The sequence below is a fragment of the Halichoerus grypus genome, chromosome 6 (assembly GCF_964656455.1).
Source record: "Halichoerus grypus chromosome 6, mHalGry1.hap1.1, whole genome shotgun sequence".
Taxonomy (NCBI): Eukaryota; Metazoa; Chordata; class Mammalia; order Carnivora; family Phocidae; genus Halichoerus; species Halichoerus grypus.
Window position 1 is genome coordinate 96,370,313 of NC_135717.1, and position 27,918 is coordinate 96,398,230.

The following is a 27,918-nucleotide window of genomic DNA, read 5'->3' on the forward strand; positions in this document are numbered from 1 at the left end:
CCATACTCAGGCCAAATTCAGAGACTTTTCCGGGGGTTATTTCTGGGCATGCCCCTCGCTTCCCTGAAAAACTCAGCCATAACTCAAACCCAGCCCCCCAAACACTCCTGATCAGCTGACTAATGCTTCACAGCCTTTCGGGTCTTGTCAGAGATCAGGCTCATGCCTGAGGAGGAGCCTGCGTTTTCGCACTAGCAGCAAGCCGGGCCGAGTGTTTTATGACCGAAAAACCGAGCTCACAGCAGCGGGCCCATTGTGCTTGAGGTTAGAAAGTCGTCTTCAGCCTCTGACGCAGACGGAGGCCCCGCCCTGCGCATGACGCCAGCGTCAGGCCAGTCCCGGCATGCTCCGCGGTCGCTGGCGGTGGAGCGCAGACGAGCGGAATTTTTCCCGTGAACATCCTCTGCTCAGTTCAGCTGCTGTCCAGACCCGGATCGGCTAAAGTGCCGCGTCCAGCCATTCTCCTACCGCTCGCCCGTCAGTTTGAGCGCCCCTAGCCCTCCTGCGAGGGCGCCCCGGGACGGAAGGATCCACCAGCCTGTCGGCGCCCGCCGTTCTCGTGGTCGCCGTCGCCGTCGTCGTGGTGGTAGTCTCTGCCGTCGCCTGGGCCATGGCCAATTACATCCACGTTCCGCACGGCTCCCCGGAGGTGCCCAAGTTGGACGTCACGGTTCAGGATCAGGAGGAGCAGCGCTGCCGGGAGGGGGCCCTCAGCCTCCTGCAACACCTGCGGCCGCACTGGGACCCTCAGGAGGTGACCCTGCAGGTAACGCCCACATCTCAGCACGGGGTCTCTCACAGCTCAGACTGGGCCTTAAGGAGGGGGAGGGTTCTCACAATCTCTTCAGTTCCCTGATGATCGGGGAGAACCAACGGGAACGTCTTGTTCCTCGGTCCTTTGGGAAGTGACCGTGTGTTTACTCCATCAAACCTACGAAGGTCACTCCCCCTTCCTTCACAATTGCTTATTGAGGTTGTCCTTAGGGCAAATTTTCTTTCTGGAAGCAGCTACGTAAGTGACGCACCCATTCACACCCGGAAAATTCCTGTTGATAGTTGCCCCTCCTCCCACTCCCCTGTCCCTTCTAACTGCAAAAGGAACCTTTTCCATTCCCCTTGCAAGGGGTCCTCTTCAGTCGTCCCTAGGTACCTTCTTTCCTTCCACAGATGATGCGGTAATTAATCCTTCTGATCTTTTCCTTTCCCTTCCCGCCCCTCCCCCTCCCCGGCGGTTTACTCCCATTGATGTCTCACCCTGCGTTTTATCTTCTCAAATCCTCGGATTGGCGAGTACTCGATTTCAAAGTAATAACCATGGTCATGCATTACTCGATTGGTTTCTTAGGTAGCACTACACATATTTTATTTGAATCGATATTTCTGAATTTTTTTAGTCGTATTAGTAAAATTAACCGTATTTGATGTTAGATCGATCAGTGTGCCATTGTATTCATAGAACAAAAATTGGGAGAAAAAAATCCTTAGGGATCTAGGTGTTTTCTAAAAACTTACTTCTAATAAGTTATGATTTAGTATGACATTTATTTTGAGTATTTTAACTTTTAGAGGTTCAGGATATACGACAGTGAACCTCCATTTTCCTTGCATACACAAAATAGTTAATAATTTTGAAGGCTGAGATATTTGGGGTTTGTTTCAAATCTGAGCAATAATGTAAGAAGTAGCTAAATTATCTGCTTTATTTTGTTGACTAATTTATTCAGCAGTGTTATTGACTTAACAGTATCTCAGATTCTAAAGTAGTCACCTATACAAAGATGAATAAAACATGAATGGTGCTCTAGGGCTCAGAATAGTTCCTGACACTTGAGCTTTCAGAAGTGTTAGTTTCAGTTCTTGCTGCCTAGAAGAGTTTTGAGCATATTGAAAGGAGCCATATGTTTTGGGATAGAAAATTGTTAGACAAAAATTTTGAAATTTTAAGGGAGTGTTAGCTAACTAAACAGGACATAGTCAATCCAGAATGATTTTCATGTGTAATTTAAAAAAATTAGTATGCTAAGAAAGTTAAATTAATTGAAACTTCCAAAATCAAAACTTCCAAATTGAAACTATGAACTTCTTTAGTTTATTATTCATTATCTCTTATTACAGAAGAGTTTTATATTTATTAAAATGATTTATATTCTGGTAGTCAATTATAAACTAAACAGGTATTAATTAAAGGCAGTGCTGCTTCCTGGGAAACTTTGGTATTGGCAGACTATGCTACTTTTTAAGTAGAGACTTTAGAATTTGAAGCTTTGAAAACTGGTGTTTCCACTGATGATGTATTTGTCTGTAGAACAGTAATAATAGCTACGCTTAGGTACCAATGTGCCAGGTTGTGAGTTAGGTCATGTATATATTTTATCATTTCATTCTACAAATAACTATATTAGGTAGATACTTTTTTTTTTTTTTTTTAAGGTGAAACTCAGTGAAATAAAGCCAGGGTGTAGGTGAAAAAAGGGACAAATGTGGTTACATCAAACTTTTTGATTGTCAGAAAGTACTTGGGATTGAATCTTACCTTTTATCTATGCAGCAACTTTTTTTTTTATTATTATGTTATGTTAATCACCATACATTACATCATTAGTTTTTGATGTAGTGTTCCATGATTCATTGTTTGCGTATAACACCCAGGGCTCCATTCAATACGTGCCCTCTTTAATACCCATCACCAGGCTAACCCATCCCCCCACCCCCCTCCCCTCTAGAACCCTCAGTTTGTTTCTCAGAGTCCATAGTCTCTCATGGTTCGTCTCCCCCTCCGATTTGCCCCCCTTCATTCTTCCCCTCCTATGGAGCAACTTTTGACTTTAAGGCCTTTGGACTCCTAATCCAAACTAATTACTTATTTGTCAGCAAAGGTAAATACTACCACTTATTTTGCTGTAAGGATGATTATGAGTTAGAAATATAATCCTTCCCTGTGCTTTTGATCCAGAAGCTGAGACAGCTGTTATTCTGAATTGGTGGTCATTCATTGGTGGTTTCTCACCTTGAGAAAATCTGACTCCCATATTCTGTCATTCCAAACTCTTCTTTATGATGCTTCACGGTTTCTTTAGTAAATCTCAATGGGAATATTTCTTTTGAGATTTGCTTTTATTTCCTTTGAAGTATAAAGAAAACAGTCATACTGAGCACTTCAGAAGGGGAAGTATGTATCATATGTTCAACAGGTTAATACTGGTATGTAGCCCATTTTTTTCAAAGAAATTTTTTTCTAAAATTTTTATGTAATTAAAATATGCTTCTAATATACCTTAGAAGCTTAGTCCAGTAATACTTATTTTACCTGGCTACTACGTCTGAGCTGAACTATTTGGAACATACTGGTAAATCCAGAAGCAAGCAAAAAAGACTTTGATGCAGTCAAAATGATACAGGGCCCAGTCTTTACTCAAAACTTATAGACACATGGAATGCTGTATCTCTTTTTACATGGGATTTTAACAAGTTAATTTTTTGGTTTTCCTATTCACACAAGATTGAAAAAATAAAGTATAAAAGGGGTGGTAAGCTTTTTGGAGTGTACCCTACTTAGAGTAGGCAGAGTAGATCAGAAACAACTACTGTACCAGTCACAGTGCTTTTTATTTCATAATATTTTATTGAAATTCCCAGTCTAGTAGGGAAGATAAAACAATCACAACATAGTGTTTTTGGAATGAAAATTCATATTCATGTGCAAAGACTACAGAAGAACATTTAAAAAGCATACTGGTTTTCTTTCTGCTGTACTACAAGTTTGTCATGTTTTTGGATGCATAGTTTTGATATTTATTTTTTAAGCATGCATATACTATCTTGGAAACCAGTATTTGTGTTTGGTTGTGTAGCTACATAGCAGTTTTCATATCCCCTTCTTTCTCTTTACTTAGCTATGTTGGAGATAGTCACTAAAATATCCTATTAAAAAACCTATAATCCCTCTTATTTTAATATTGATATTTGATATTTCATATTTGATAATATTTATTTTTTTAAAAAATTTCATTTTTTGTTTGACAGAGAGCGAGCGCGCACACACACAAGCAGGGGGAGAGGGAGAAGTAGGCTCCCCGAGGAGCAGGGAGCCCAATGCGGGGCTTGATCCCAGGACCATGAGATCATGACCAGAGCCGAAGGCAGAGGTTCAACCAACTGAGCCACCCAGGCGCCCCTTTAATAATATTTTATTTTATTTTATTTTTTAACGATTTTATTTATTTGACAGAGAGAACACAGCGAGAGGGAACACAAGCAGGGGGAGTGGGAGAGGGAGAAGTAGACTTCCCACAGAGCAGGGAGCCTGATGTGGGGCTTGATCCCAGGACCCCGGGATCATGACCCGAGCCGAAGGCAGACGCTTAATGACTCAGCCACCCTGGCGCCCCTATTGTTTTATTTTTTAAGATTTTATTTATTTGTCAGAGAGAGCGCACAAGCAGAGGGAGTAGCAGAGGGAGGTAGAAGGAGAAGCAGGCTACCCGCCGAGCAGGGAGCCCGATGCGGGACTTGATTGCAGGACCCCGGGATCATGACCTGAGCCGAAGGCAGATGCTTAACCTACTGAGCCACCCAGGCGTCCCACCTTTAATAATATTTTAAATGAAGAATCAAAACCAAAATATATATAGTTCTATTAAACTATGTCTCCTTTAGTGTTCTAACTTAATAATCCCCCCATTTTTTTAAAGTATAGTTGACACAAATTTGTTACCTTAGTTTCAGGTGGGGGTTTTTTTTTTTTTCTGTTTTTAAAAAGAGGAGTTTGGGGGTGCCTGCTTCTCCCTCTCCCACTCCCCTTGCTTGTGTTCCTGCTCTTGCTATCTCTCTCTCTGTTAAATAAATAAAATCTTCAAAAAAAAAAAAAAGATGTGACTAAGAAGTCAGAAGCCTCATACGCTAGTTCATTTTCAGGTATTAATGGCTGTGTGACTTGGACTAAACAAACAACTTGACCTCTCTTTGGGGCCTCAGCATAATGTGGTGGAAAGAGGATGGCTTTTGAATCCTGATACCAGCTATTTGTTATCTTTGGCAAGTTTTTTTTTTTTTTTGTCTTTTTGTTCTTTGGCAAGTTTTAAATCTCTGTGAAATGAGATTAGTATCTACTTTGGAAAATAGAAGACTAGCAGAAAATAATAGAATTTTACTACTCTAATATTACTCTCATATTGCTTTACTACTAATAGTAATTTTACTACCAGCACCAATTTTTACTACTTTACTACTAATAGTAGAATATCCTGAGAAATGAAATACATAAAAGTTATGCATAGTATATTTTAATACTACGTGCCTCCAACTCTTCCCCTTCCATCTCCCTCAGCAACACCCCCATTTGTAAGTGGAATAATTGATCTGAAACAATTGTAATCTCCTAAAATTCAGTAATTCTGACATATATATGTGTGTGTGTGTATATATATTTTTAAAAGATGTATTTATTTCTTTTAGAGAGGGAGAGCAAGAGCGTGGGCAGGTGAGGAGGGGGCAGAGGAGAGGGAGAGAGAGAGAGAAGCCGACTCCTGATGAGCAAGGAGCCCAGTGCAGGGCTCAACGTCACACCCTGAGACCATGACCTGCGCCAAAATCAAGAGCCTGATACTTAACCAACTGAGCCACCCCGGTGCCCCCTGGTATATATTTTTTATAGCAGGCATGATGCTAATTTTAAGCAGCATTCTTTTGTATGATTAACTGTAACAGAAGGTAGGCATGGGAAAATACAGGAGGGGAGGCTTCATTGAGGAGGGGATACCTGAACTGAGCTTTGAAGGAAAGATATGGTCAGATGGAATGGGGAAGCATTTCTGGGCATGAAAGCTACTTTCACAAAGCTATACTATGAGGGAAAAGAAACACAGCTAGACCATGAGTATTTTGGGCAGAATGGAGTGTGAACAAGAAGAGAAGTGGGACTGAGTTTTGAGAAAGGGAGTTGTTAGATGTGAAGGTTTTGTGCAGGAGGTGGTACTTTATTATCTAGGATATAATGGGAAGCCAGTTAATATTTTTAAGCAGGTGAGTTCTATTGTGTATTATTTAGAGCAGTGGCAGGCTGTATTGAAGGCAGCAATAGTTGAATGAGATGTTTTGAATTGGGGAATAAGTGATCACTTAGGACATTGGTTTTGAAACTGGTGGTTACCCCACACTAATTGGATGTTAAATCAGTGTACTGGATTGAAACCACTACAGTTTAAAAAGATGAGTTAAAAGTGATAGGATAGATCAGAGAGGCTTGCAGATAATAAGGTAAGGACTGCTTGGTGAAGCTTGTTTTAGTTTCATATGAAAGTATGTAGTAAATTAGATGATAAATGTATATTTTTGTCTGAGTATCACATAAAAAATGTTTGAGAAAGACTTAACTTAGGAGAGACTGTTAATGTTAGTTCACACAAGAGGTGCTGTCACCCAAATTAGGACAGTGGCCTGGGAGATGAAAATAAAGCACGGATTTGACATTTCAGAAAATAAATATGCAGGAGTTAATGGCTTGCAGGTGAGGGAAAAGGGAAGTTTAAGGGTTTTTTTTTTTTTCCTGTGGGTGACAAAGATGGGGAAGTAATGGTAGACCTATATTTAAGGAATCAGGTTATTTCTCATGATTTTGTCTTCTCAGGAGTTGCTCTTTGATATAACAGATGGGCCATAAATACATTTTTATCACCCTTTTAAAAATTGTGAGATACAACAAAGAAACAGGAAAATGCATGAAACATAAATTTTTTTGTAGAACAAATACTGTGTAACCCAAACCCTGGGAAAGAAAATATTATCAGCAACCCAGAATATCACCGGTTTTCCTTCCTGGTCCTAATCTCTCCCTCCCTCTAGTGGTTGTCACAATAGCAGTTTTTGTTTTTTTTTTTAAACAGACTATTTTGAATTAGTCATTTTTTTGCAAGTCAGTATTATGAGAAAATAATATATTAAGTGTATGAATTTCCTTTTACAAGGGACATGAACATGAAATAATTTAGTTTTACTAAAAAGATATATCTATATTGAAACTTTGACTAGGAAGAAAAACCATTTACTATCCATATTTTATTTAAAAAATCAACTATTCTACTTCTTTCATACATATCATACCATATGTACAATTTTGTATTCCTTTTTTTCATGCTGCTTTTCTTTCACTTTCCCATGTTGGTATGTTATTGACTTTAATGTTTGATAGCTATAAACATAGTATTTGGTCATGTTAAACATCATATGAGTTAATTATTAAAATGAAGTTTAAAAAATTCTGAAGAGTATAAAGTAGAAAATTAGAAAGGTTCATATCCTATCTAAGCCTGTTGACTTTGTTTAAAAAACATAAATAACATATGCTCTTAATAAAATACTTAAAACAGATAAAAGGCTGTAAGCTGAAAAGTAAAAAGTTTAACTCCCTCAACTTCCAAGTCATTCATTCTCCCCACAGTAATTAGGTGAGCAGTTTTTGAACTTCTAAAAAATTAGCAGATTATGGATTTGTTAGGGCACATACCTACCTTTGTTAATAAATATCAGTAAATAGGGTGCCTGGGTGGCTCAGTTGGTTAAGCGACTGCCTTCAGCTCAGGTTATGATCCTGGGGTCCTGGGATCGAGTTCTACGTTGGGTTCCCCCTGCTCTGTGGGGAGCTTACTTCTCCCTCTGCCTCTGCCTGCCACTCCCCCTGTTGTGCTCTCTCTCTCTGTCAAATAAATAAATAAAATCTTAAAAAAATAAGTATCAGTAAATATATATTCCTTTTGTATACACAACAATGCATTCTGTATGTTGCATTTTAAAATAATATATCTTAGACATCCTTCTATGTCATAAGTATATGTAGTCTGCCCCATATTTTTTTTTTAAGATTTTATTTATTTGGAGAGAGAGAGAGAGAGCATGAGTGGGGAGGAGGGGCAGAGGGAGAGGGAGAAGCAGACTCCCCACTGAGTAGGAAGCCCCACGTGGGGCTCCATCCCAGGACCCTGAGAGCATGACCTGAGCTGAAGGCAGACACTTAACCGACTGAGCCACCCAGGCACCCCTACCCACATATTTTTTTAAGCATTTATTTATTTGAGAGAGAGAGCGAGCGTGCGTGTGCAGCATATGCATGCTTGCGCAAGTGGGGGAGGGGCAGAGGGAGAGGGAGAATCTCAAGCAGACTCCCTGCTGGGCATGGAGCCTGATGTGGGGCTCGACCTCACGACCCTGAGATCATGACCTGAGTGGAAACCAAGAGTTGGAGGCTCAACTGCCTGAGCCAGGTGCCCCTGCCCATATTTTTTAAGCAACATTGTTTTTATTTTTATTTATTTTATTTTTATTTTTTGCATATTAAAAACAGTATTGCGTGAACTGCTTTTATATGTATATTTTGGATAACTTTTCTAAATATGTTCTCAGAGTAAATTTTTTTTTTTAATTTAAGTAATCTCTACACCCGATGTGGGGCTTGAACTCACAGTCCTGAGATCAAGAGTCACATGCTCCTCTGACTGAACCTTCCAGGCACCCCTAAACCTTATTAGTGGAATTAAAAGGTTAAAAACTGTGTGCCAGTTAGGGTTGTTCAGAGAAACAGAACTTCATATATATGCTGTCTGGGCTTTATTTCAAAGAATTGGCTCATACCAATTGTCGAGGCTAAGTCTGAATTGTAGGGCAGGATAATAGTAGAAACTTAGGCTGGAGTTGATGCTGTAGTCTTTTTTTTTTTTTAGTATTTTATTTATTTATTTGACAGAGAGAGAGTGAGCACAAGCCGGGAGACGGAGGGAGAGGGAGAAGCAGGCTCCCTGCTGAGCAGGGAGCCCGACATGGGACTCGGTCTCAGGACCCTGGGATCATGACCTGAGCCGAAGGCAGCCGCTTAACCAACTGAGCCACTCAGGCGCCCCAATGCTGTAGTCTTTTTTGTTGTTGTTGTTTTTTGAAGATTTATTTATTTGAGAGAAAGAGAGTGCCCATGTGTGCGTACAAGTTAGGGGAGGGACAGATGGAGAGAATCTTCAAGCAGACTCCCTGCTGAGTGTGGAGTCCCAGTGCGAGGCTCAACCTCACCACCCATGAGACTGTGACCTGAGCTAAAACCAAGAGTCAGGTGCTTAATCGACTGAACCACCCAGACGCCCGATGCTGTAGTCTTAAGGCAGAATTTCTTCAGGGACACTTAAAACTTGTTTTACTTTTACATTCCTTAAAGATTGGATGAGGCCCACCCATGTAACTGATTGTAGATGTTAAGTGCTTCTACAAAATACTTCACAGCTGCATCTAAATTAGTGTTTGATTGAGTAACTGGGTATTATAGCCAATCCAAGTTGACACATAAAACTGTCAGGCTGTTTCTCACTTTAATATTGCTAAATTGTCATGAAAGTTGTGTTAATATATTCCTCAACACAGTGTTGGAGAGTACGTTTTCCTTATACCTGTCCAATCCCTGATACCAAATTTAAACATTTCTGCCAGTGGGATACATGAAAATGGTATTGTTTATTATATTCCTTTTAATTTTGTTATTTTGGAAGATGATGGAATCCAATGGTTTCTTCTACAAAACAGTTAACTGATACGTATTAATTTCCACCTTTCTAGGCTTTTTAGTTTGTTTAGTAATCATCTTAATTGAAGCTTGTCTTTACTATTTTATTGGCCAGAGAGAGTTTATTCATTTAAATTCAGTAATTATCATCCTAGACCATAAATACATGTCAAAACAGGTTCCCTGCTTGGTATCTTAAGTCATCCTTAGGACTAAAGAAATTTCATAGTGGCTAAATAAATTTTAATATTTTTATTATCTCAGGGTTTGTAGTTGCAGGACAGTGCCACATACTGAAAGAAGGTATTGGATTAATGTTTTGGGGGTCTTAAGATGACCTTCAAGTTTATTGATATCACTTTAGCTTCTAAGGTGTCATTAAAGGTATAAACTCTTTTTGCCCACCAGGTATTCTGTATTGCTGTAAATAGCATCTGTGGCAGGTTTGGGCAGTTCTGTAAGTTCCTAATTGATATGGTCAATAAGTCCGGACTGAAGGGTAAATTTATGTGTCTTCTGTTTTACAATAGTACATAAGGGAGGCATTCCTATAAAACATAATCTGTTCAGTAATACATTCTGGCAGAGGAGACAAAACCACCTCATATAATATCTGTTCCAGCACTCTAATTTGCATCCAAACTTTCCCATCAACAGTAGCCTCCCCATATCTCCAGTTTTAACTGTTGCTCCTTTTAGAGTCTCTCACATAGGTTTTAGATTCAATGCATTGGGCTTCCATATAAAGGAATCTCGAAAAAGTTTCTTCTCTCCAACTCTAGGCCATTTTACCCACATATTTGCATTGGTCTTGGGTCCCCGGCTACTGAGGGTCAAGATCCTACCTTCAGTCATTTTTCATCTTGATTAATTCCCACATTGGTGGCACATTCTTAGTATCATCCTTGTATTCTCTTCATGTTCTGGTTTTTTAAGGTCTCCCAAACTAGAGTAAATAGAGTGGATTTGTTAGGGGCCCTTCAATGCTGGGAGACTGGTGGCAGTTCCTGTCAGTCTCTGATAAATCTCTGATAATAATGTTAAAAACTTTTGCTTCAGCCTCATCAGTATCTGTTTTATTTATCTGCTTTTTCAGTAGCCACTAAAAACTTCCATTCAATTGGGACAAGTAGATTTGCCATCTCCTTTATCTTTTCCACTTGCTAGTGAACCATTCTAATTTTCTTGGTATTATTCCTAAGACTCATGATGGTGAGCTTGAGACAGCAAATCTGATCCAATATTCTGAATAGTTTCTTGTGTTGGTAATAGTAAAGTTACAGGGGGGACTCATGTAGTAGGAGTAATCTTTATCACACAGTATTCACCATGACCTGGGCTGGGACATATTAAATGGTTGAATTATCTTGGTCACTATAAAGCAAGTCTAGTGTGGCCTGCATGTATAGCATATCAGCTACTTCACTTTGCGTGCAAAGGACAGGACAGTTCCCCTCCTCAGGATAAACAAACTTTCTAGCCACTTTCATTCATTGTACCAGGCTAGCACTCTTGTTTGGGTTAGTCACTGCCATTAAGGACTGTCAGTAGTGAGCTGTGGGTCCTGCATTAATGCAAACATGTCATGGTCTTCAAACCATAGACTGCTTCTTAACCATTCTTATGGGCCATATTAATACAGGTTTTTTAGGGAGCTAGCTTGAGCCACTAAATGAGACAACTTTTACGCTATATCCCCTGGTTTCAGTAGTTTCCTGATTTTTTTTTTCTCCTTGCCACCTGAATCATTTTGGTAAGCAGCTGTAAATCTACTGTTCAGCATGATTTTTCTCTTTTGTGTTGGTTTTGAGGTTAGCAGCTTGATATTGCATTGGACCAGTTGGAATCTGGGTCTGTGTAACATCACAGTTCACCCTAAAAGTGTCTTTAGCTTTCTGTTCTAGGTACGATGCTAACAATAGCCAGGAATTGTGCATTTAGCCAGTTTCTCATTTTGCATTTTATTGTGGATTCAGTGACTAAACTCCTGGGGTTAGATCTGTCATTGCTAGGTTTCATTTACTTTTACAAACTCCTGTAACAGATGGCAACATGCCTGCTGTTTAATACTCCAGGTAATTTGGCAAATACCTAGCATCAGGGATTTATCATCCTCTAACCCCTTCTTTATTTTTTTACCCAAATAATGCTTTAGCAATATTACAGTGAGTCTAGGATCATGCTAGTGAACTTGAGGGTGGGTCTGATAACAGATTAAGAGTCATGATACCAGTTTTTTAACCTGTTCTGCCATTGTGTAACTTTGGATAAGGAAGGGAACTTATCTAGGCCATAGTGTTCTCATTCTACAAATTGATCATTTCCAGGGTATTTTACAATCAGTCTGTGCATAAGCAAACATTTATTGGATATGTCTATGTTCTAGGCTGTTGTTTCTCAACCCTTTTAATAATTACTCTCTAAACAGAAAGCTTAAATTAATTAAAAATTTTATTGATTTCTACCTAACAGAAATTGTGTACCAAAGAATAGGATTTTGTACGGTTGAGTTTTGATGGTCCACAAACTATTGTAATACCTAAGATTTTTTTTTGCTTCTTTGGTGGTGATATCTGTATGCATGTAATGCATGTAATAGGCTAAGAAATTTCATTTCATTTCATATATATATATGTATCCTTTGACTTAGGATGTTGTTACATCCTAATATCCATTGTAAGTCAAAATATCCTAAATCGAAAATGCATTTTACACATATAACCTACTGCACATCATTAGCTTAGTCTAGCCTATCTTAAGTATGCCAAGACCACTGATACTTGCTTACAGTTGGGCAAAATCATCTAACACAAAGCATATTTTATAATAAAGTGTTGAATATTTTATGTAATTTATTGAATATTGTACTGTAAGTGAAAAACAGAATGGTTGTATGGGTACAGAGTGGTTCTAAGTGTATCGGTTGTTTACTCTCATGATGGTACGGTTGCTTGAGAGCTGCAGCTGTTGCTGCCTATCATCAAGAGAGAGGATCATACTGCATAGTGCTAGCCCTAAATTCATACTCAAAGTATGGTTTCTACTGAATGTGTATCGCTTTTACACCATTGTAAAGTTGGAAAATTGTAAGTCAGACCATCGTAAGTTGGGGACCATCTTTATGTCTTTATTTATATCTGTATCTCCTCAAAATACTAAGGTAGAAGGCGCCTGCCTGGGTGGCTCAGTCGGTTAAGTGTCTGCCTTTGACTCAGGTCATGATCCCAGGGTTCTGGGATTGAGTCCCAAATCAGGCTCCCCGCTTGGTGGGGAGTCTGCTTCTCCCTCTGTCCCTACCCCCACTCATGTGCATGTGCGCGCGCGCGTGCGCTCTCTCTCTCTCAGAAATAAAATCTTTAAAAAAATTAAAAAAAAAATACTAAGGTAGAAATTAGAAGGACCTGTATATTTCTTTTCAGTTTTTTTTTTTTTTTAAAGATTTTATTTATTTGACAGAGAGACATAGCGAGAGAGGGAACACAAGCAGGGGGAGTGGGAGAGGAAGAAACAGGCTTCCCGTGGAGCAGGGAGCCCAATGCGGGGCTCGATCCCAGGACCCTGGGATTATGACCTGAGCCAAAGGCAGACAATTAATGACTGAGCCACCCAGGGCCCCTCTTTTCAGTTTGAAGAACCATAAAGCTTTGGGGAATTTTCTCTAAGATTACCATGAGTTGAAGGTAATGAGAAGATTCCATGAAAGTACATTCTTCCTGATCTGAATATTACATTAACTCTTTTTAATAAAAATCTGTTTGTTGATAAGTGATAATAAAAAGTACACATCATCAAGTGTAGAACCTGATGAATTGCTATGGGTGTTGGTATGTGATATAGTTACTGTAGTCCTTGGTATAGGATTCTGACTTTGTTCTTTAAAATTGCCTTGACTGTTCTTGACTTTTTAAATTGTCATATAAATTGCAGACTTAGCTTTTCAATTTTTACAGAAGAAACTGGGTGAGAGTTTGATACTTTGTGCAATCTATAGATATTTGAGAAGTAAAATCATATAATAATATTGTCTTAAAATCCATAAACAAGGTATATCCCATTTATTTAGTCCTTTTATTTCTCTCAAACTTTTTTTTTAAAAGTAAACTCTTCCCGCAGTGGTGGGGCTTGAACTCATGGCCCCAAGATCAAGAGTTGCATGCCCTGGGATGCCTGGGTGGCTCAGTTGGTTAAGTGTCTGCCTTAGGCTCAGGTTATGATCCCAGGGGCCTGGGATCAAGTCCTGCATTGGGCTCCCTGCTCGGCGGGGAGTCTGCTTCTCCCTCTCCTGCTGCTGCTCCCCCTGCTTGTGCTCTCTGTCTCTCTCTCTCTGACAAATAAATAAATAAAATCTTAAAAAAAAAAAAAGTTGCATGCCCTACAGGCAGAGCCAGCCGGGTAACCCTTCTCTCAAACTTTTGAAGTTTTCAGTGTTGTGATCTTGCGTGTTTCATTTGATTTTTTTCCCCCCTAGGAATTTGATTTTTTTTTTGATATTATTATAAAAGGTATCACTTAAAAAAAATGGATCGTTGGTATACAGAAATTCAGTTGATCTATATTGAATTTTTCAAACATTAATTCTAATGTTTAATGTGTATGCTTTTTGCTTTTTTCTCTATCTGCAAATAATGATAGTTTTGTTTTTCCCTTTCCTATTCTTTTATTTATTATTATTTTTTTTAATTTTAATTTTTATTATTTTTGCCTTACTGCACTGGCCAGGACGTCCAGCACAATGTTGAAATAGGTGATAGTGGGCACCCTTATCTTGTTCCCAATCTCAGGGAGAACACTTTCAATAGTTTATTATGAGGTATGATGTTATGTGTAGGTTTTCTTTGTTTTTTTAAATTTTTTTAATTGTTTGACAGAGAGAGCACAAGCAGGGGGAGCGCAGGCAGTCGGAGACGGAGAAGCAGGCTTCCCACCAAGTAGGGAGCCTGATGCGGGGCTCGATCCCAGGATCCTGGGATCATGACCTGGGCTGAAGGCAGACGCTTAACTAAGCCACCCAGGTGCTCCATAGGTTTTCTTTGGATACTCTGTCAGATTAAGGAAGGTTCCTCTTTTAAACTTACGTATGTATGTATTTTCAAGTGATCTTTACACCCATTGTAGAGCTCGAACTCACAACCCTGAGATCAAGAGTTGCACGCTCTATGGACTGAGCCAGCTAGGGGCTCCAAGGAAGTTTTCATTTTATTCTTGTTTGCAGATGTTTTCATCATACATGAGTATTAAATTTTATCATGTGCTTTTTTTTTTTTTAAGATTTTGTTTATTTATTTGACAGAGACACAGTGAGAGAGGTAACACAAGCAGGGGGAGTGGGAGAGGGAGAAGCAGGCTTCCCGCTGAGCAGAGAGCCCGATGTGGGGCTCGATTCCAGGACCCTGGGACCATGACCTGAGCTGAAGGCAGATGCTTAACGACTGAGCCACTCAGGCGCCCCAAAAGTTGCAAATTTTGAGTGGATTTGAACTAATACTGCTAATCATCTGTTTGCTTTTTAAATGTACCATTTGTGCTCAGATATAAAAAAGAACTTGAAATTCTTGACTTAAGCTCTTGAAAAGTCCCAAAAGTCCCTTTTAGAAAATATTGTAGAAATCTCTACTTAACCTCTCACTTCCTCTAATTAAGGTTGTGCTTTTTTTAGCCATAGCATTCAAGTTTGAATTCTAACCTGAATGCTTTAAACAATTTCTAATGCATGTTGTGTTAAGAAACCTTTAAAATTAACATTTAAAATTAATTTTTATAAGTTGGATATTTACCATAATGTGTAACTTATGGTAGCCTTATATTTGTATATTACACTTGGGAACATTATTAAAGACCTTTTATATGTTATATGTCATTGCTGGAGGAGGGCAGTGTTTCTGTCTTCAGAGACTTTCCAGTTTATTAGACATAGGAGATACACACACACATTTGCAATGATTGCAGGACAAGCATACTTTGAGATATAATAGGTATCAAAACATTGTGTGGAATTACTGGAGATTGAATAATTAACACTTTTGGATCAAGAAAGACATAATGTTACAGGAATTATAGCATGCCTTTTTGTTTAAGTCTGGAATTAAAATTATAGACATGTTAGGCAAAATTGTATTTAAAAGTTTTTTTATGTTAAAAAGTAGATATTTTCTTTTAATTAGTATTTAATTATTTTAAGCTATCTACTGTTTCATTCGTTAAATGTATGTAATCGCTTTTTCCCTCATTTTTTCTTTCCTTTTTTTTTTTGGCAGCTTTTCACAGATGGAATCACAAATAAACTTATTGGCTGTTATGTGAGTAATACAATGGAGGATGTAGTCCTGGTGCGAATTTATGGCAATAAGACTGAGTTGTTAGTTGATCGAGATGAGGAAGTGAAGAGTTTCCGAGTGTTGCAGGCTCATGGCTGTGCACCGCAACTCTACTGTACCTTCAATAATGGACTATGCTATGAATTTATACAGGGAGAAGCATTGGATCCAAAGCATGTCTGCAACCCTGCCATTTTCAGGTACATTTCTTTTTCTAATAACTTTTCTTTTTGAAAAATAAGAGTATTAAGTGCGCTAAGGAAATTATTTTTTAAAACTGCCTTTTCTTTCTTTGAGCAACTATTTGGTTACCTTAGAAACTTTCTTTCTTTTTTTTTTTTTTTAAAGATTTTTTTTTATTTATTTATTTGAGAGAGAGAGAACGAAAGACAGAGAGCATGAGAGGGAGGAGGGTCAGAGGGAGAAGCAGACTCCCCGCCGAGCAGGGAGCCTGATGTGGGACTCGATCCCGGGACTCCAGGATCATGACCTGAGCCGAAGGCAGTCGCTTAACCAACTGAGCCACCCAGGCGCCCAGAAACTTTCTTTAGTTAGGGTTCTGTTTTGTTTTTGCTGAAGAAAAAAAATCCTTTCTGTCTGCCGTCTCATCGTTGACTCTGCAAAAAAAAGGACTGTGAGATGTGGTTTTGGATTAGTCTGCTGCAGAGTATCAAGGCTTCACTTTAATTAATTAATTATTTATTTAACTTTATTTTATTTTTTAAAATTTAAATTCAATTAATTAACATATAGTGTATTATTAGGTTCCGAGGTAGAGGTCAGTGATGCATCAGTTGTATATAACACCCAGTACTCATTACATCATATGCCCTCCTAATGCCCATCACCCAGTGACCCCATCCCCTACCCGCCTCCCCTCCAGCAACCCTCAGTTTGTTTCCTGTAATTAAGTTGTCTCTTATGGTTTGTCTCCCTCTCTGATTTCGTCTTGTTTTATTTTTCCCTCCCTTCCCCTATGCTCCTCTGTTTTGTTTCTTAAATTCCACATATGAATGAGATCATATGATAATTGTCTTTCTCTGATTGGCTTTTTTTGCTTAGCATAATACCCTTTAGTTCCATCCACGTCATTGGAAATGGAAAGATTTCATTTTTTTTTTTTAAGATTTTTAATTTATTTATTTGACAGAGAGAGAACACAAGCAGGGGGAGAGACAGAGGGAGAAGCAGGCTCCCCACTGAGCAAGGAGCCTGACGCGGGGCTCGATCCCAGGACCCTGAGATCATGACCTGAGCCAAAGGCAGTTGCTCAACCCACTGAGTCGCCCAGGCGCCCCTTATTTATTTATTTATTTATTTTTGATGGCTGAGTAATATTCTATTGTATGTGTGTGTGTGTGTGTGTGTGTGTGTGTATATATATATGTGTATATATATATATACACCACATCTTCTTTATCCATTCATCTGTCGATGGACATCTTGGCTCTTTCCATAGTTTGGCTGTTGTGGACATTGCCGCTCTAAACATTGGAGTGCAGAGATCCCTTTGGATCTCTACATTTGTATCTTTGGGATAAATACCAAGTAGTGCAATTGCTAGGATGTAGGGTAGCTCTATTTTTACCTTTTTGAGAAACCTCCATACTGTTTTCCAGAGTGGCTGCACCAATTTGATTCCCACCAGCAGTGTTAGAGAGTTCCCCTTTCTCCGCATCCTCGCCAACATTTGTTGTTTCCTGACTTGTTAATTTTAGCCGTTCTGACTGGTGTGAAGTGGTCCCCTTAATTTTTTTAAAGTAGTGCTTGGATTAAAGCATTTTACTTTTTTTTTTTAAAGATTTTATTTATTTATTTGACAGAGAGAGCGAGAGCAGGAACATAAGCAGGGATAGAGGGAGTGGGAGAAGCAGGCTTCCCACCGAGCAGGGAGCCCGATGCGGGTCAGTCCCAGGACCCTGGGATCATGACCTGAGCTGAAGGCAGAGGCTCAACCGACTGAGCCACCCAGGGGCCCCAAAGCATTATACATTTCTTATCACTAACTTTTGTAATTCAGTTGCTCATATTTTCAGAGTTTTTGCTTACTAAGATTCTTTTTTTTTAAAGATTTTATTTATTTGACAGAGAGAGCTCACAAGCAGGGGCACAGTAGGCAGAGGAAGAGGAAGAAGCAGGCTCCTGGCTGAGCAGGAAGCCCGATGCGGGCCTTGATCCCAGGACCTGGGATCATGACCTGAGCCAAAGGCAGATGCTTAACGACTGAGCACCCAGGCGCCCCTCTTTTTTAATTCTGTTAACACTGTTACTTTTTAAACTTTTTATTTAACTCACTGTATTATGTTACTTTTTAAACTTTATTTAATTCAGTATGTTTTCTGTAAGAGTAATTTCTTGCATATGCTAGATCATTTTTCCAAAATTACTGTCTTTTACAGTTCTTTTTCTGCTCTTAAAAACTAGCGAATGAGCTTGATTTGAGAACTGCAAATTCATTCATAGTTTAAACCAGAAGTTCTCAAACATTTTGTTCTCAGGACCCCTTTAGAACTCTTAAAGGTTATTGAGGACCTAAAGAGTTTTTGTGAGTTATAGCTATCAATATTTACCATGTCAGAAATTAAAACAACTTTTTTTGAATACAAGAATATCAGGCACACATTGTTAGCTGTCAGGGTGATAACGTTATCACACCACTTCATGTAGCTTCTTGAAAACTACACCGTGTACTCATGAGAGAATGAGAGTGAAAAAGGGAAATATCTTATGAAAGTAGTTTTTAACTTCATAAACCTGAAAGGGTTTGAGTCTCTAGGGATCCTGGATCATATATATTTTTTTAAATTTTATTTATTTACTTGAGAGAGAGAGAGAGAGCACGTGAGTGTGAGTGCGAGCATGAGCAGGGGGAGGGGCAGAGGGTTAGGAAGAGAAAAGCAGACTTCCCACTGAGCAGGGAGCCTGATGCAGGGGTCCATCCCAGGACCCCGGGATCATGACCTGAGCTGAAGGCAGTTGCTTAACGGACTGAGCCACCCAGGACCCAGGTCCCCCTTCTTTTTTCTTTTCTTTTTTTTAAAAATTTTGTTTATTTATTGGAGAGAGAGCCTGGACCATATTTTAAGAGTTGCTTCATTAACACTGGTGAATATGGAATGGCCTAGTATTTACCTATTTTAAACTGGTTTCAAATAATATTTCAAAATATTTTGGCATAGAAATCTATCTACTTAAACCCCAGTTTTTAACCAGATAGTCTTTTCCCTTATGTGAGTGTACAGTTTAGAATGTATTGAAGGACCCTAATTAACAGATAATACGTTTTTTCTTTTGTGTCACATTTTTTGTGGTCTTTAGGTTTGTGTGTGTGTGTGTATATCAGATTTATTTATAAATCCTCCATCTTTTTTTTAAAATAATTTTATTTATTTGAGAGAGAGAGTGAGAGAGAGAGAGCCCATGAGCAGGGGCAGAGGGAGAGGGAACAGCAGACTCCCCTGCTGAGCAGGGAGCCCCACATGGGGCTCGATCCCAGGACCCTGGAATCATAACCTTAGTGGAAGGCAGACACTTAACTGACTGATACACCCAGGTGTCCCTGTAATTCACCATATTTGAGATACATCTATATAACAGGATTAAAAGTGATTAGATGCATAAATTAGGCCAAAGGAAAAGCTGGAGTTAGATTCAGATACAAAAAGTATATTCCGTAAGGTTCTTAGAGAAGGGCCATATGAGCTTCCTAGTATAACTAAAGCAGGGAGAAAAATATTAGTTTTAAGAGTCAGTGTCCAAAGGATTTAAGAAGAAAGTTGCCTAAGGGTAATACCACTTTTACTGGTGTAGCAGTCTTAACTGCCTTTGTAAAACACATACTTTTATGCATTTGACGTTGATATTCCTAAACTGTCTTTAACACACCGAATTTAAACTTTCAGTTGAACTATTGGCAGTGGTTACTGTTTGCTGGTCAGAAGTTCATATTCAGATTTCTCCCTTCTATTTACTCTATAGTCTCATGATGGAAACTGGATGCCTAGGGCAGTTTTTTTTCTCTTTGAGTGATTGTGAAAAGTTATGGAATCTAAAGCCATGTGAAATTCTATATATGGCATTATATCTCTGTCACTCAGGATACACAGTGGAAACCAGACTGCTTCAGATTTATGGGCTGTGTGAATTTGGCCATAGTACTTAAACATTTTGTGCCTGAGTTTCCTTATCTAAAAAATGAGAATAATAGTACCTATTTCTAGGGTTGTTGTAAGGATTAGAGTTGTTAGTATACGTAAAAAGTTTAGAACAGTGCCTGGCATATGTTAAACACTATGTAAATGTTAGGTTTTATAATTATTATAATTTTTTTTTTTTCCTCAAGACTTCTCACATTTTATCTGATTTAGGCAGATCTTCTAATAACTTGGACATTAATTAAAGTATTACAGTATTTAGGCAAACTATGGATATTACTAATCAGTTGACTTTATTATGCCTTTATTTTATTATTTATTTAAAGATTTTATTTTTTTGAGCCAGCAAGAGAGAGAGAGAGTGTGTGCGAGCATGAGCATGGGGAGAGGGAGAAGCAAACTCCCTACTGAGCAGGGAGTTTGATGTGGGACTCCATCCCAGGAACCTGGGATCATGACCTGAGCCGAAGGCAGACGCTTACCCCACTGAGCCACCCAGGCATCCGTTATTGTGCTTTTAGAAACATATTTTCTGAATTCTAAAATTCATAGATTTTTTTGCTCTTATGTACTATTTATTATAACATGTAGTATTCCTTAAAGTGTACGCAAGCAGCATGTAGATGTGGCATAGCAAGTAATTATTGTCACCACTAAACCCTCCTTCTTTGTGACAGACAAAACTAACCAGTCTTGGAGCTCTTTACTTCTGAACATAGATGAGATTTCAGAGTCTTTCTCAACTAAGCAATTTTAGGTAATTACTACCCATGAGTAGTCCCTTGTTTTGGTTTTTATTTTAACTTCCTCTAAGAGACCATTTTATATTAAAAAGTCAAGATTTTAGGGGCGCCTGGGTGGCTCAGTTGGTTAAGCATCCAACTCTTGGTTTCAGCTCAGGTCATGATCTCATGGGTTGTGGGATTGAGACCTGCATTGGGCTCCACATCAGCGGGGAGTCTGCTTGAAGACTTTCTCCCTCTGCCCTCACCCTAGCTCGCATGCTTGTTCTTTCTCAAATAAATAAATCTTAAAAAAAAAAAAAAGTCGGGGCGCCTGGGTGGCTCAGTTAAGTGGCTGCCTCCAGCTCAGGTCATGATGCCAGGGTCCTGGGATCAAGCCTGGCATCAGGCTCCCTGCTCAGCGGGAAGTCTGCTTCTCCCTCTCCCCCTGGCTTGTGCTCTCTCTCGCTCGCTCGCTCTCAAATACATAAAATCTTGAAAAAAAAAGTTGCATACTTTTATAAAAAAAAATTAAAAAAGTCAAGACTTTATTTTTAGTTGATACTAAAAAAGGTAGTAATGGGTAAGTTACTATTAATTAGAGAAATGATATATTAAAGTGATGATGGTGGCTAATACTGATACAGTACTTAATATGAGCTGGACACTCTTCTAAACACCTTTGTGTGTGTGTGTGTGTGTGTTTTAAAGATTTATTTTAGGGGTGCTTGGGTGGCTCAGTTGTTAAGCGTCTGCCTTCGGCTCGGGTCATGATCTCAGGGTCCTGGGATTGAGCCCTGCGTCGGGGCTCCCTGCTCAGTGGGAGGCCTGCTTCTCCCTCTCCCACTCCCCCTGCTTGTGTTCCTTTTCTCGCTGTCTCTCTGTCAAATAAATAAATAAAAAATAATTAAAAAAAAAAAAGATTTATTTTATAGAGAGAGAGTGGAGGGGGAGGGGCAGAGAGAGGGAGAGAGAGAATCCCAAGTAGACTCTCCACTGAGCACGGAGCCTGAAGCGAGGCTCCATCTCACAACCCTGAGATGTGACCTGAGCCAAAACCAAGAGTCAGACACTCAACCAGGACTGAACCACACAGGCATCCCTGTATGTTTTTAAATTTTTTATTTATTTTTTTAAAGATTTTATTTATTTGACAGAGACACAGTGAGAGAGGGAACACAAGCAGGGGGAGTGGGAGAGGGAGAAGCAGGCTTCTCGCGGAGCAGGGACCCCGATGCGGGGCTCGATCCCAGGACCCTTGGATCATGACCAGAGTCGAAGGCAGACGCTTAACAACTGAGCCACCCAGGCGCCCCAAGTATTTTTTTTTTATTAAGTAAGCTATGCCCAGTATGGGGCTTGAACTCATGACCCCGATATCAAGAGTTGCATGCTCCACCGACTGAGCCAGCCAGGCTCCCCAAAACACCTTATGTGTATTAATAAATTCAATTCACAATAATCCCAGGGAATAGTTAATATTAAGATTCCATTTTAATACATGAGAAAAGTAAGGTGCAAAGATTTTAAGTAATTTGTGTAGGGTCATTCACATGGCTAGTAAAAGTATATCCCAAAAGATACTAATGAGTAACTTAATCTTTTGACTTACTCACTGAGAAAAGATCATAAAATATAAAGGAAAATAGTAAGGCCTTTGTTACATCACATTAAAAAAAAACATGAAAATTTGTAGAGTTGAAGTGAAAAGACTCAAGAAGAAAGGCAGACTTCCCCCATTTATTGATTTGGGATCATTTTATATAATTAAATAATTGTCATTAAGTTTTCTATAGAATTTCTGTTCTAAAAGGAAAGCTTTGCATAATTGATTTTTTTTTTTTTAAAGATTTTATTTATTTATTTGACAGAGAGAGACACAGTGAGGGAAGGAACACAAGCAGGGGGAGTGGGAAAGGGACAAGAAGGCTTCCTGAGGAGCAGGGAGCCTGATGCGGGGCTCGATCCCAGGACCCTGGGATCATGACCTGAGCTGAAGGCAGACGCTTAACGACTGAGCCACCCAGGCGCCCCTGCATAATTGATTTTAAGTAATCTTAAGTAGAAAGAGAATAATTGTAGATTATAGTCTTTTTCGACTTTTTTTTTTTTTTTTTTTAAGATCTATTTATTTAAGAGAGCGAGTGAGAGAGTGTGAAATGGGGAAGGGACAGTGAGAGGGAGAGGGAAAGATAGAATCTCAAGCAGACTTGCCATTGGCCATGGAGCCCCACACAGGCTTGATTTCACTGCCCTGAGATCATAACCTGAGCTGAAATCAAGAGTCAGATGCTTAACCGAATGAGCCACCCAGGTGCCTATTCAATTATTCAATTACAGTTTTTGATCAAGAACACTGAAGTTTGCCAAAACTCGGGGTGCCTGAGTGGCTCAGTGGTTAAGCGTCTGCCTTCGGCTCGGTCATGATCCCAGGGTCCTGGGATCAAGCCCCACATTGGGGTCCCTGCTCGGCAGGGAGCCTGCTTCTCCCTCTCACACTTCCCCTGCTTGTGTTCCTTCTCTCACTGTCTCTCTGTCAAATAAATAAATAAAATCTTAAAAAAAAATCTTAAAAAAAAAAAAGTTTGTCAAAGCTCACTTTGGTATTTGATACATGTCATAAACGTGTTTTTTACATTAAATTATATGACATTCTGAAAAAGATCAAACTGTGGAGACACTAAAAAGATCAGTAATTGCTAAGGGTTAGTGGGGAAGGAGGGATGAATAGGTGAAACAGGATTTTTAGGGCAGTGAAAATGTCTGTATGATACTTTATTGGTGGATACCTGTCATAAATTTGTTCAAACCCATAGAATGTATACCACCAAGTGTGTACCCTGATGTAAACCATGGACTTTGGGTGTCAGTATGGGTTTTTCAGTTGCAACAAATGCACTACTCTGGTGGAGAATGTTGATAATGGAGGAGGTGATGCTTGTGTTGGGTAGGGGACATTTGGGAAATCTCTGAACCTTCCCCTCAATTTTGCTGTGAACCTAAAACTGCTCTAAAAAAAAGTCTCCTAGAAGAAGCCTTTTACTGTACTTTCACTTAGATCTCCTTATTTAGAATATATGATACTAATGCAGGCATATGCACATTTCATTAAAAAAAATGGTGTTAGAGACCAAATAGCAATACTTTCAATTAAATTCTATTACAATTGGCTTGCAATGAATGATAACACTGAGTTGACTCACAATTTTGAAAAAAAGAAGCAGAATGGAGGTTGAGAAAAGGAGGAAAAGAAGATGACAGTAAGGATATGGTTAGTTGACAGTGTGAGTAGTAATACTGGCTATTTAGTTTATTTTGCAATTAAATTTACTTCGGGTAATGTAATTCTCTCATGGGATATTTAAGTGTTCAGAAGGTTTTGTTAATTACTGTAAAACAGAAAATACAGAAAGCTAATTGAGGGAAGGGGGGATATTGATAAAATAGCTGAAGTATAAATGATTTTAAAAAGGAATGTTGTATTGTTTTCAAGTAAGTACAGGGAAGTAATTTTTAAAAAAATACCAAGTAAGCAATTGAATGAATGATAATTCTAGAGCCCCAAGAAGAAGTTAGGGAAATAAATATAAGATAATGTGCTTTATATATTTAGCTTTTCTCCTTTAAAAAATGAATTTCGTATATTTATGATAAAAAAGGGTCTTTGATTTATCAATTAATAGGGCTTATTACTAATTTTGGATTAGTTAGTTATCACATTTTGAGCCATTGTTATTAGGTAAACTGATATGCAGCCAACAGTAAGTGTTGATTGAACCTTGGATCAAAGTCCACAGAGCTCTCTTGCTATGTGGTTCATTCAGACATAGCTACTTGCCTGTATTATGATTGTTATAGAGTATCTGCTTTGAATATTAAAAATCTGATATATATTTATGTTTAGGGAAAGAAAAAGAATTCAGACAGTCCCTGCTCTCCTTCCAAGTAATTTGCAGTGTGTGACAGACAATAATCTTGGAAAAAGTATGCTAAATAGTATACACAGAAGAACAGAAAAGGTTTTCAAAAAAAAGTACAGATCGTTTATTGTCATATACTTGGGAAATTAGGCAGTGTTTCACTGAGATCACATTTGAACTGGACTTTATTTATTTATTTTTAAAGATTTTATTTATTTATTTGAGAGAGAGAGAGCATGAGCTGGGGGAGGGTGCAGAGGGAGAAGCAGACTCCCCGCTGAGCAGGGAGCCTGATGTGGGGCTTGATCCCAGGACCCCAGGATCATGACCTGAGCCGAAGGCAGATGCCCAACCAACTGAGCCACCCAGGCGCCCCAGAACTGGACTTTAAAGGAAGAGGCAGAGCTTATGGAAGAGGCTGTGAAGGAATGGTATGATAGATAAAGACGAGTTGCACCAGGTTAACGCTTAACTAGTAATTTAGCTTATGGAAATTTATCATGATGTTTTATTTGAACTTTTCTGTGGCAATCAAGTATTACAGAGATATTCAGAAAATTTTTAAAAATTCACAGGTGGGGCGCCTGGGTGGCTCAGTCGTTAAGCGTCTGCCTTCAGCTCAGGTCACGATCCCAGGGTCCTGGGATCGAGCCCCGCATCGGGCTCCCTGCTTGGGGGGCAGCCGGCTTCTCCCTCTTCCACTCCCCCTGCTTGTGTTCCCTCTATCGCTGTGTCTCTCTCTGTCAAATAAATAAAGTCTTTAAAAAAAAATTCACAGGTGTTTAGGAATTTTCTCATCAGGTGTTTCTCTGAAACTTGCCTTTTGCTAGGAATCCTGCCTGCAGTTTAATTAAAAACCACCCAGCAACAGACATAATAGGAGGAAATTCAGTTTAAAATTAATTATTGCACATTTATCAAAAAGCATAAGTAGAAAACACTGACTTCCAGTGCTGGAATGTATTGTAGTGGAACTGGTACATTGTGAGTTACAAGTAATACTGGTAATGTTCTCTTGGAAATTAATAGGACAATATATAATAATTCATAAAAGAAAGTTATATGTTTATGTCATGACAGCTCTTATATTCAGATATAACCAAGGCACATCAGCGCAAATACTATGCTACTATTGAAATGATAATTTTGAATACTGTCTAAAATATGCAGAATGGCTGATGCAGGGTTAAGAGGGAAAAAATCAGCTTAATAGCTGAACTGTGGCTGCAATTACACAATAATTGGCTTATCTGAAAATCCAAAGGGAGTATGTAAAAATGAAATAAACTATTGGAGTGGTAGGCTTAGGGATTATTTTTCAATTAAAAAATTCCTATTATTATAATGCTCTTAAATTTTTTTTTTAAAGATTTTATTTATTTGAGAGAGAGAGCACAAGTGGCGGGGGGAGAGCAGGGAGTCCGGCATGGGGCTTGATCCCAGGATCCTGGGTTCATGACCTGAGCCGAAGGCAGTCGCTTAACCAACTGAACCACCCAGGCGCCCCTTGCTCTTAATTTTTTAAAAGCTTCCAAGAGTGGGGACAATTAGTATTAGTGGATATTTAAGAAAATTTTCTGAAGCCTTGAAATTTTCAAATGTTTTGCTTTACTGAGAATGGGATTTTAAGGTAGCATTTGCCTTGATGTTAGTGCAGTGAGGCCTTACTATTTTTTGGGTTGGGGGGGCAATTTTTTTTTAAAATTTAAATTCAGTTAATTAACATATAATGTATTATTGATTTCAGAGGTAGAGGTTAGTGATTCAGTCAGTCTTATATAATACCCAGTGCTCATTACATCACATGCCCTCCTTAATGCCCATCACCCAGTGACCCCATCTCTTCACCCTCTCCCCTCCAGCAACCCTCAGTTTGTTTTCTTTCTTTTTTTTTTTATTTTAAAGATTTTATTTATTTATTTGACAGAGAGAGACACAGTGAGAGAGGGAACACAAGCTGGGAGAGTGGGAGAGGGAGAAGCAGGCTCCTGGCCGATCAGGGAGCCCGATGAGGGGCTCAATCCCAGGACCCTGAGATCATGACCTGAGCCGAAGGCAGACGCTTAACGACTGAGCCACCCAGGCGCCCCTCTCAGTTTGTTTTCTATGATTAAGAGTCTTTTATGGTTTGTCTCCCTCTCTGATTTCATCTTGTTTTATTTTTTCTGCTCTTCCCCTATGCTCCTCTCTTTTGCTTTTTAAATTCCACATATGAGTGAGATCATATGATAATTGTCTTTCTCTGATTGACTTATTTCACTTAGCATAATACCTTCCAGTTCCATTCACGTTGTTGCAAATGGCAAGATTTTTTTTTGATGGTTGGGTAATATTCCATTGTATATATATGCCACATCTTCTTTATCCATTCATCTGTCGATGGACATCTGGGCTCTTTCATAGTTTGGCTATTGTGGACATTGCTGCTATAAACATTGGGTTGAGGTGCCCCTTTGGATCACTACATTTGTATCTTTGGAATAAATATCCAATAGTGCAATTGCTGGGTCATAGGGTAGCTCTATTTTTACTTTTTTGAGGAACCTCCATACTGTTTTCCAGAGTGGCTGCACCAGTTTGCATTCCCACCATCAGTGTATGAGGTTCCCCTTTGTTCACATCTTTGCCAACATCTGTCGTTTCCTGAGTGGTTAATTTTAGCCATTCTGACTGGTCTGAGGTGGTATCTCATTGTGGTTTTGATTTCTATTTCCCTGATGCCAAGTGATGTTGAGCATTTTTTCATGTATCTGTTGGCCATTTGTAGGTCTTCTTTGGAGAAATGTCTGTTCATGTCTTCTGCCCATTTCTTGATAGGATTATTTGTTCTTTGGGTGTTGAGTTTGATAAGTTCTTTATAGATTTTGGGTACTAGCCCTTTATCTGATAAGACATTTGCAGATACCTTCTCCCATTCTGTCTGTTGTCTTTTTGTTTTGTTGACTGTTTCCTTTGCTGTGCAAAAGCTTTTTTTTTTTTGTACAAAAGCTTTTTATCTTGATGAAGTCCCTATAGTTCATTTTTGCCATTGTTTCCCTTACCTTTGGATGAAGCCTTATTTATTGAGACTAGGTAGAAGAAGGACCAATCTATGAGAGTGAAAATCAGAAATCTTTAAGTAATTTTTAATTACCTTCTGATACATACAAATAAAGATTCATGGTTTATTAAGTAGTGCAGAATTATATTAATGAAGAGATTTTTTTAATAGTTTTTTTTAATATAAATTTACTAATAGAAAACAATTTCTCTGAGGGGGTTGGGAGAAAAATT

The 27,918-nt window shown here is 38.9% G+C and overlaps 1 protein-coding gene across 1 annotated transcript in view; it reads left to right on the top strand.

Moving 5' to 3' along the window:
- Positions 1 to 315: 315 nt before the first annotated feature.
- The window catches only part of ETNK1 (ethanolamine kinase 1), a 65,688-nt gene continuing 38,085 nt past the window's right edge, over positions 316 to 27,918 (top strand). Inside the window, exons 1-2 of the mRNA XM_036113101.2 lie at positions 316 to 766; positions 15,790 to 16,049. Of these exons, the coding sequence (XP_035968994.2) occupies positions 611 to 766; positions 15,790 to 16,049 (416 nt within the window). The 5' untranslated portion in view covers positions 316 to 610. The remainder of the gene's footprint in view (positions 767 to 15,789; positions 16,050 to 27,918) is intronic.